The following is an 11,041-nucleotide window of genomic DNA, read 5'->3' on the forward strand; positions in this document are numbered from 1 at the left end:
CATGGATCGCAGTCTGTCTGCTTAATTGCAGCCACGTATGTTTATCTCTGATAAACCATCTCCTTTACTTTCTTTTGTTTTCAGTCAATAAAGTGCAGGCAATTGTATATTGCACATGCTCAGTTTATCCAGAGGAAAATGAAAATGTGATAAGTGAAGCCCTTCAGTTCAAGATGCAAGGAATCAAAGATCTGCCATTCAGGTAGGTTTTCATAATGGGCATTATGTAACTTCATATATCTCAATTTCAATGAACTTGGACATGGTTTGTTCAATGAAAATAAGTTATCCTCGGGATACTGATTGGTGAGGGTCCGGCTACTGGAACCAGCACCGATCAACAAAATGGGAAATTGTTATCCCTGTCTGGGGAGATTTTTTGTTGTTGTTGCAGAATGGATGCCCAACCACCGATCCACTTTATGAGGCTCCGTACATATTGAATGGGGCGGCGGTCAAGCATGTACACTGCTGCCCCATTCTGTAACAGTGATAACATTTTCCCTTTCTGCTAATTGGTGCAGATCCCACATGTTTAATCTCGGAACACTGATACCCAGACTAGTCCGAGAGTGCCACTACTCATCCCTGCTGCAGTTCTCTGGTATCAACCCACAGCGGGTGCAGGGAGGAAAAGTCCCTCTTCTCCTCCTCCCTCCTCATGATGGTTTGTCAGTCATGTCGCTGTGGGTGTGACACCAGCAAACTGCAGGGCTGAGTGATAGCACACACGGACTAGTCCAGGTACATGTGTACCGCCCCGCGCTCGGCCGCAGCCGATCCGCTCAGATCCGGGCTCGTTCGGTGGGTGGCAACCGGGGGTCACGTCGCTCTGAAGGGAAGCTGGCGATACGTGAAGGAGGGTGATCTCCGGTGGGGATGTTCACGGCCGGGGCCGTGGTGTTTAGGGATGTAAGTTCGTGACGCCACCCACGGGTTGTGGTGAATGTGGGCACCACCGCTGCCGTTAACTAGGCTCCCGGGGGCGGTGTTGTGCAGCCTAGTGTTGACCCCTCCGTGGGCAGGGGGTGATGGTCCCGGCCCAGTGGTTGTTAGGTGCGGGCATGTTGGTGCGGTGCGCAGTCCGAGGGCACTGTTGTACTCACTATGACAAATACACCGGAGTCTCTGGTAAACCAAAAGGATGATGGTCGGTGCCCGCAGCCGACTGCGCTTGGTCCCCCACCCGGTTCGGTGGTTCCCGCCTTTCTCCTGCACCTCGCTTTGTAGAATTCGACTGCCTATGCTTCAGCAACAGTAGTCCACTCCCCGGCTTTATGTATGTCGGGGAACCCGTTTGCCCGTAGGTGCTGGCCCGTGGGATCTCTCTGCCTGTGCGGTGGCTTTCTATCCCCCTCGGTGGGCTGTTGCCGTCTTTTGGGTCTTGGGACGGGAAAGGACCTAAGGTCCAGACCTCAATCAGTAAATTCGATGTGGTCCAATGGCTTCTGGACCTCGTTCTGGGTCTGAGTACCCCTCCTGGTGCTCCGGTTTCCAGTTGGTTCACCGGTTCGGTACGGGCGGGCCACTACCCTGTCCCAGTCCCTTACTGTTCCACCAGCCGTCTTCCCGGCTCCTGCAGGCGGCAACCACCATCAGCCTCCTGGTCACAGGGTATCTGGGCTACGACCCAGACCCCTGACAGACGTTTACTCTCCACTACTACACTCTTTCACCTCCAAAACTGATCCCTTCTCCTCCCTAACTTCATCTGCTTCTTTTTTTCCCGCCTCAGGCTATCCGAACTCCTCGGTGGGCATGGCCAACCACCTGGCTCAACCCCTGGTGTGAACATTAAGACCTGAAAGGGGTGACTCAGGGTTTTTCAGGTTGGCTGCTGTTACCTTGTTAGGGAACGGGTGTTTGTGCAAGGGCCTACCTGTGACTACCTGGCTAGTCCAGGGCGTCACACACAAGCTGGGATTAAACATTATTTTTAATAAAGACTGCAGTATTTTTTACTCACAATACAGCCTTTATTAAAGACATTATTAGGAGCCTAATAAAGCAGAATACATAGGCGTAAATCCATTTAAAGAAAAAAAAGTGGCTTCCAGCTCCAGTGGAGGGTAAGTAAAAACTTTCATTTTAATCCATTTTCATTTATAAAAATTCAGTACAAAATATGGGGGGGGAGGAAACTGGTGACACGTTTGAGCGCAACTGCGTTCTTTCTCAAAGCCTTAAAAAACGCAGTTTTGTTCGTAACTAGTCACCGGTTTCCTTCTCCCCCCCCCCCCTCCATGTTTAGTACTGAATTTTTATAAATGAAAATGGAATAAAATGATAGTTTTTACTTACCTTCCACTGGAGCTGAAGCCACTTTTTTCTTTCTCTGGATTGCTGTAGTCTGATCAGAGCGGGATTTCCGGGCATACCAGAGGAGGTATCTGGGTTGGTGAGCTGACAAATACTTTTATACAAACTTTGTAAATCCATTTGGCCGGTTTCCTATAACTTGACCACTCACTAGTGATGATAATGAGTCTGCTTATTTCTCCCAGTCTATACAGCATAACTAGCGAGTGATCTACACAGACCGAAAATGTCATCCTACTATGACATCTCTTGTGGCCATTGTGAACACTGGAATATTTTCTTCTGTTGATAATTACATGAAAATAGGACACCAACAACAGATCAGTATAGGTTGTTGGTGTAAACCTTGACGAGGCAGGCTGAAGATGCTCTAAGTTTGTCAAACAGTATGAAACTGTCTGGTCTTATGTCGGCGTCACACGGTACGATATATCGGGCGATATGTCGGCGGGGTCATGTCGTAAGTGACGCACATCCGGCATCGTTTGATATATCGTAGCGTGTGACAGCCACGAGCACGGTGAACGAGTAAAAATACTCACCTTATCGTTGCTCGTTGACACGTCGCTCATTTTCAAAAAGTCGTTTCTTCTTCTGTGCGCCGGTTGTTCATCGTTCCCGGGGCAGCACACATCGCTCCGTGTGACACTCTGGGAACGACGAACACAGCTTACCTGCGTCCTACCGGCAATGCTGAAGGAAGGAGGTGGGCGGGATGTTTACGTCCCGCTCATCTCTGCCCCTCCGCTTCTATTGGCCGGCCGCTGTGTGACGTCGCTGTGACGCCAAACGTCCCTCCTCCCTCCTTTCAGGAAGAGGATGTTCGCCGCCCACAGCAACGTCGCTCAGCAGGTAAGTGCATGTGACGGGGGTTAACGACTTTGTGCGCCACGGGCAACAAATTGCCCATGATGCACAAACGACGGGGGCGGGTATGATCGCTCGTGCGATCGCACGATAGATCGTCCCGTGTGATGCCGGCGTAAGGGTCCATTTACACAGAGAGACCAGCAGCACAATACAACCACCAATGGGCAAACCTTTACCTATTGGCAGTTGTTGAAATGCCTGGCAGACTAAAGCGGGCTTTACACGCTGTGATCTCGCTAGCGAGATCGCAAGCGATCGTACCTGCCCCCATCGGTTGTGCGACACGGGCAAATCGCTGCCCGTCGCGCACAACCTCGCTTACCCCCGTCACACATACTTACCTGCCCTGCGACGTCGTTCTGGCCGTCGATCCGCCTCCTTTCTAAGGGGGCGGGTCATGTGGTGTCAGAGCGACGTCACACGGCAGCCGTCCAATAGAAGTGGAGGGGCGGAGATGAGCGGGACGTAACATCCCGCCCACCTCTTTCCTTCCGCATTGGCGGTGGAGGCAGGTAAGGAGATGTTCGTCGCTCCTGGGGTGTCACACATAGCGATGTGTGATGCCGCAGGAACGAGGAACAACATCGCTAATTAGAAGAGAACGATTTTTTGTTTCAGGACGACCTGTCCGCGGCAAACTATTTTGGCCGCTTTTGCGATCGTTTTAGGTCGCACATAAGTGTCACACATTACGATATCGTTAATGAAGCTGGATGTGCGTCACAAACACCGTGACCCCGATGATAAATCATTAACGATATCGTAGCGTGTAAAGCACCCTTAAAGTGAACAGTGTGCACTGAGCGATCTGTAATGGAGTCCAGATTACACTAGATGATGCACCACCAAGAACAATGATCTCTTGCGTTGCACAAAAGATAATTTCTCCCGCTGAACAAGCTTTTTGCAGTTTGTCTACAATGTAAGATAATCGTGAAACAATTGAAAACAAGGCTCATCCAACATTTTCTTGCAGTGCAAATGCAGCTTCAGTTTGTACTAAGGATCAAACCGTAGAGATATTTCTTGTTGAGTCAAAGAAATATAACCATTCCTTGCAGTCCACAACGTCAGTCAGTGTGGTAGAGCAGCCTAACAAGTGTGTCATAAAGTCACTCCCAGATGAGCTTATGGTTGTGGGGGGGGAACCGAGTGGTGTCCTGCATGGTGGCGGTCATAGCATCTCAGTTACTCCTCTATTTAATGTCCTTCAAATTTTGTAGCTTCAGATTAAAAGATGTTCAGACTCTTCTTCTCTCAATGCTATTGTATAGCGCATCTGTCAATGTTACATTTCAGCCAGTAATGATCTCTGTTACATTTTAGGATCAGCCCTCCTCTTATACCTCTTTGCTCTTCGAAAGAAGTTGAATCGGCCTCTGAGAACTTTTTTAAAATGGAGACCTCAAAAACTTCCAATGGTTGTTTTCTTGCAGTCTTAACAAGAGAGGTAACTAAGAAACGGCATATTTAATGCTCAAGAAATGGGTACTGGAATAAAGGGAATCAGTCAGCAGGTTTTTGTTACCTCATCTGAGAGCAGCATGATGTAGGCAAAGAGATTCTGAATCACATGATGTATCACTTAGATTACTGGGTGCAGCCATTCTGACACTATCTGAGGTTTTGTTTTAGCCTTAGTAATGTAGCAAAGCTGAGAAAGCTGTCCCTGTCTACACCAGGCTCTCTATAGAGATTGTACATTGACAGTGAGGTGTCAATCACAGGAGGGAGTATGCCGGACTGCTGTGTGCTTGACATTGTAATCCTAGCAATGATAAGGGTCATGCTGCTTAAACGAACAGAGCATAACAACAGATTGGACTGTGACAAGACAGGCATCCCTGAGGTTTCTGTGTTAACCCTTGCAGCATGCTGGCTTCAGCTTACATAGCAAAAATCTGCTGACAGATTCCCTTTAACTAGGCTTTGCAAGTGAAAATGGCTCTTAAAGGGACTATCCAGGATTTTTAATAATTTTGCATATTGGGCTAAGAATTAATAGGCAGGTAGTTACTAACTACCTACCTGTTCTACACGGGATGATCCCTGGTGGTAAAAATGGTAAATCTACTGCTTAATTTCACCTCTTATCAACAAAGCAGCACCTTCTCTTCTGCTCTGCTCTGCTCTGTGGACAAGGCATCATTGCAGATGTCATGTTGATTGACAGCTGACACTCCGCAGTTAGGTAGCCTGGAGCCGGCTGTCAATCAGCATGTCGTTGGCAGTCACGCCCTCCCAACAGAGCAGAAGAGAAGCTGCTGCTCTGTCGAGGTGATGTCAGTGAAAGTCACAAAATTGCCAGCAGAAGCAGTCTGTGTCCTCCTCTCTGAGCCCACAGACATCCATGCCAGGCAGAACAGGCAGGTAGTTAGCATCTACATACCTGTAAGTTCTTAGCCTCGTATGCAAAAATACTAAAAGTCCCAGATAACCCCTTTTAAATCAGGAAATGTTTAGATTGTTATAGAGGTCAAACAGAATTAGGCCTTAGTCGCACAAGTGACATTTTTCTAGATGAGAATGGGACCAATTTTCTAACACTTGTCATGCGTGTGCTGTCTATATGCATTCCATTTTTTACTCTGCAGATATTAATCTATTACAGAACCATTTAGAATTTCCCATCTTCTAGAACTGTAATGTATCCGTTAAAATCGGATGCCAAACTGATGGTTTGCCTAGCATCCGTTTTTGTTTTTTTTGGGGGTTTTTTTCTCGCACTGTACCGATTTTGGAGTCAAATCCCATTATGCTGTGATAATTCTCTCATACAGAATACAGCTGAGAACAATCCACCCGCAGATAGTAATTAGCCGCCATGTGCCCCTAAGTCAGCCATCATGTGCAGGAGAAGATGCAGGTTCGGCGTGTGAGCCCTCAGAAAAGACAGGAACACGACCTTTGAGATACCAATATGTCAAAGGTTGTAAATGGATTAAGAATCTACAATGTAACTAAGGTTGCATAAATTAATAATACAGGAAAATATAAGAAACTTTGTTATATATCTTATCAGAGAAATCTGCTTCCTTCTCCACTTTGAGCCGCTTTTCACCTTTTCCATCGCCTTAACTTGTCATCCACTCTGAATAAACATCTGAACTCTTATGGTGGTGTCACACACAGCGACGACGACAACGACGTCGCTGCTAAGTCACCATTTTCTGTGACGTTGCAGCGACGTCCCGTCGCTGTCGCTGTGTGTGACATCCAGCAACGACCTGGCCCCTGCTGTGAGGTCGCCGATTGTTGCTGAATGTCCTGCTTCATTTTTTGGACGTTGCTCTCCCGCTGTGAAGCACACATCGCTGTGTGTGACAGCGAGAGAGCGAGGAACTGAAGCGAGCAGGGAGCCGGCGTCTGGCAGCCTGCGGTAAGCTGTAACCACGGTAAACATCGGGTAACCAAGAAGCCCTTTCCTTGGTTACCCGATATTTACCTTAGTTACTAGCGTCCGCCGCTCTCACGCTGCCAGTGCCGGCTCGCTGCATACGTAGCTGGAGTACACATCGGGTAATTAACCCAATGTGTACTCTGGCTAGGAGTGCAGGGAGCCAGCGCTAAGCGGTGTGCTCTCACGCTGCCAGTGCCGGCTCCCTGCTCCCTGCACACGTAGCTGGAGTACACATCGGGTAATTAACCCGATGTGTACTCTGGCTAGGAGTGCAGGGAACAGGGAGCCGGCACTGGCAGCGTGAGAGCGGAGGACACTAGTAACTAAGGTAAATATCGGGTAACCAAGAGAAGTGCTTTTCTTGGTTACCCGATATTTACCTTAGTTACGCTTCCACGCGTCGCTGCTGGCTGGGGGCTTGTCACTGGTCGCTGGTGAGATCTGCCTGTTTGACAGCTCACCAGCGACCATGTAACGACGCAGCAGCGATCCTGATAAGGTCAGAACGCTGGTCATGATCGCTGCTGCGTCGCTATGTGTAACACCACCTTTACTTACTGAGACAAGATAGACAGCCCGCACAGCGAGGTGTCAGTTTACATCCACCTGACATTATTTTCTATGAAGAGGGGAGATGAGCAGAATGAAATAAAAAGGAGTGTGAGACACAGAAAGATTCTGTTGAACTTTCGAGAAAGTGTTTGTTTTTTTTGTTTTTTTTCTTTACCTCACCCTAAAATCACATCTAAAATCAGATCTGCATTTCTCAGTATTGTTGTATATTTTCTTCCATGCTGCTACTTCTCTCTGTGTGCTAAGTAATGAAAAAACAGAAATCAATCCTGTTGTGTGTATGGGAGACATCATAGCATCCGGTCTCCACCAGCTCAGAGTCAATTGCAAATTAAGGGCTAGAATCTGCAGAAGAAAAGAAAGATGAAAATGCAAGTGTTAATGCTCATGTACATATACAGATTATTCTGAAAAGTTACTTGACAATAAGGTTACCCTGTAAACTTCAATGACAATCTTCGGCAGCGGCATTTAAACGGCACAGTCAAGTAACAACTGTTCCAGCACCCATCTAAGGGGGTCAAAAAAATTAAAGTGACAAGTAATAGAAACAATATTATGTATCATTTTTATTTTCTTTACATTTTTATCATTTATAAACTGTATATATAGTGGCTCAAGAAAAAATGTATACACACTTTGGCCACCATTTTGAACACTATTAATATTTTCATCATAAAGTACATTTATGTTATTTACATTTTATTTATTTTTTAAATTGGACTTTAAGCTTTCCATTTCCTGAAATTTAACCTTGTAGAATGGGAAATAAATTTACTATGATAGTTCAAAGTGTGTATACATTTTTTTAAAATATGATAGAAGTGTAAGTACCCACTAAAGCCAATTTCAAAATAAACAATTAAAAAAATATTTAAGATTGTACATGTGGTATATTGATATCGCCACATTTGTAAAAGTACTATCTATGAAAATTTAAAATTAATTTGTTTTTAGTCCCCACCCCTCTCTTCAAAATAAAAAGCAATCAAAACATGTTTGTATACCAAATTGTATCAATAAAAATGTCGGCTTAACGCAGAAACATCAAGGCCTCACAAATGGACAGAAAAATTAAAAAAAATAGCTAGACAAACCAATTTTTTTTGTTTTTTCAAATGTTTGGACTTTTTGTAACCACTAAAATATAAAAATATATGCAAGTTTCATATCGGCATAATGTTACTTACCAGAAAAATCAAATTGCCAGGTTATTCTTCCCGCACAATGAGTACTGAAAAATGAAACCCAAAAAATAATGGTGGGGGTTGGGGTTTACCATTTTATCATATTTAGACATTTTATTTCCCATTTTTCTTTACATTTATGAGGTAAAGTGATTGATGTTATAAAAAAAAAAAACTATAAGTCGGTCAGCAGAAAACCAACCCCTCATATGTCTATGTTGAAGAAAAAAATACAAAAGCTATGGCTCTGAGAAAAACGGTTGAAAAAAAATCAAAAAAGAAAAATCATTGTGAGTTAAAGTTAAAAAGGTGCTCCCGATTTAAATCTAAAACAAGGCAGCTACATTTTAACATTTTGGAAATGCAAAGGAAAAAGTAATCCCGATGTATCCACAACTGCACTTTCTGACAAGCAACATAAAAGCCCAATTATTTCAATGTCCATGAAGGGTAAGCCAACAGCTGAAAGGTTGAAAAAAATAAATGCAGGTGTATGAATATAATTCTGTACACACTTACCATGTCAAGTTCTCATATGGTGCAATATAGTTTCTGTAGGTCACATTGTGCTGAAAATACATAATGTGGATGTGTGACTGCAATGACTATCTGCCTCCGTAGAGATCAGTTGATGGAGCTCCTTCATCAGTGCTTTCCCAGACATACATTCACATTCCAGGTTACATTTATTTCTCCAAAACAGGTTTGAAAATAATCTGAATGTTTTAGGTAACAGCTTTTATGCATGACCCCCTTTGTACTGAAATATAACCATGGCATCTCAGATTTTATTTTTTTTCTATCTGTCTTAGAAGAACCCATCAGAATCCATCTCTTCTAAAGATGTTTTGGCTTGTGCTGCTTCTAAGGGACTTCTTGATGGTATTCAAGCTCCAAAAGCATCAAAAAAAGAGAAGAAAAAGTCAAAAGGAAAAGCTCAGAAAAGTGCTCATGGCCCATCAGTAACTCAGACAAAAATCAACGAGTTCCTGAACAGGGAAAATAACATGATCAGCCCAAGAATACAACAAGATCCAAAAAGCAATGTAATGAGAAAGCCAACTAAGCTTGGGGCAATACCTACAAACGGCACAACGATGAAAATTACAAACGGACAACCACCCATCTACAAGATGTTAGGAAGACAACCAAGCATCATCAGGCCAAAACCAGGCGAGAAGATTGAGTTGAAGCCAGTGCAGATTTTGTTGCCCCCAGTAACTCCTCCATTATCCATGACTCCGATCCAGAGTCCAGGCCGCTATTTCTATCAGCGCTGGCATCCAGTAACCAGGATCACCAGCTCCGCACAAGTCTCTTATATACCAACAATGCCTCAGACTGGCCATCCCAAGCACATACCACCTTCCACAGCAGTAAAACATCCTAAGCCGTGGCATTGAAGAGTTCATATTATCAATGTAACATTTGGTTGTATTCTGTAGTAACACCGGGCTAATTATTACTAAAATGACTAATTTGTATTGCTGGGTTTTGTATCTCATGCTTCTGTCATATCACACTACATTTGGGTATAAGGAATTAGCCATGATGGTCATTTAAACATTACGACTATGGCACATAGCCTAAGCATGAATGTCCCGAATTTGATACTAAAGACATTGCCTGGCATATTACTCTGCTAAATTGTGGATCTTTCCATTTGATTCCAAGTTTCTTTATCCATGAAATCTGGTTTTGATTGATACATTCAGGCCAGGCCCTCTTTACTTTGCTGAAGTTTTAGTTGAAAAAAGTTCAGCTTCCACTAGACACTATCCAATCTATGCTGAGAAAAGCTATTGTGACTTCTAATTAATCCTTGACTTATACAGTCATATGAAAAAGTTTGGGCACCCCTATTAATGTTCACCTTTTTTCTTTATAACAAATTGGGTTTTTGCAACAGCTATTTCAGTTTCTTATATCTAATAACTGATGGACTGAGTAATATTTCTGGATTGAAATGAGGTTTATTGTACTTACAGAAAATGTGCAATCCGCATTTAAACAAGATTTGACCGGTGCAAAAGTATGACCACCCTTATCAATTTCTTGATTTGAACACTCCTAACTACTTTTTACTGACTTACTAAAGCACTAAATTGGTTTTATAACCTCATTGAGCTTTGAACTTCATAGGCAGGTGTATCCAATCATGAGAAAAGGTATTTAAGGTGGCCACTTGCAAGTTGTTCTCCTATTTGAATCTCCTATGAAGAGTGGCATCATGGGCTCCTCAAAACAACTCTCAAATGATCTGAAAACAAAGATTATTCAACATAGTTGTTCAGGGGAAGGATACAAAAAGTGGTCTCAGAGATTTAAACTGTCAGTTTCCACTGTGAGGAACATAGTAAGGAAATGGAAGAACACAGGTACAGTTCTTGTTAAGCCCAGAAGTGGCAGGCCAAGAAAAATATCAGAAAGGCAGAGAAGAAGAATGGTGAGAACAGTCAAGGACAATCCACAGACCACCTCCAAAGACCTGCAGCTTCATCTTGCTGCAGATGGTGTCAATGTGCATCGGTCAACAATGCAGCGCACGTTGCACAAGGAGAAGCTGTATGGGAGAGTGATGCGAAAGAAGCAGTTTCTGTAAGCACGCCACAAACAGAGTCGCCTGAGGTATGCAAAAGCACATTTGGACAAGCCAGTTACATTTTGGAAGAAGGTCCTGTGGACTGATGAA

General features: G+C 44.1%; 1 protein-coding gene across 1 annotated transcript in view; it reads left to right on the top strand.

The window, feature by feature from the left end:
• NSUN7 (NOP2/Sun RNA methyltransferase family member 7) overlaps positions 1–10,248 on the top strand; it is a 102,631-nt gene extending 92,383 nt beyond the window's left edge. Inside the window, exons 10-12 of the mRNA XM_075333909.1 lie at positions 85–202; positions 4,516–4,639; positions 9,162–10,248. Of these exons, the coding sequence (XP_075190024.1) occupies positions 85–202; positions 4,516–4,639; positions 9,162–9,752 (833 nt within the window). The 3' untranslated portion in view covers positions 9,753–10,248. The remainder of the gene's footprint in view (positions 1–84; positions 203–4,515; positions 4,640–9,161) is intronic.
• Positions 10,249–11,041: the final 793 nt, after the last annotated feature.

Source organism: Anomaloglossus baeobatrachus, chromosome 1 (assembly GCF_048569485.1).
Source record: "Anomaloglossus baeobatrachus isolate aAnoBae1 chromosome 1, aAnoBae1.hap1, whole genome shotgun sequence".
NCBI classification, from domain to species: domain Eukaryota; kingdom Metazoa; phylum Chordata; class Amphibia; order Anura; family Aromobatidae; genus Anomaloglossus; species Anomaloglossus baeobatrachus.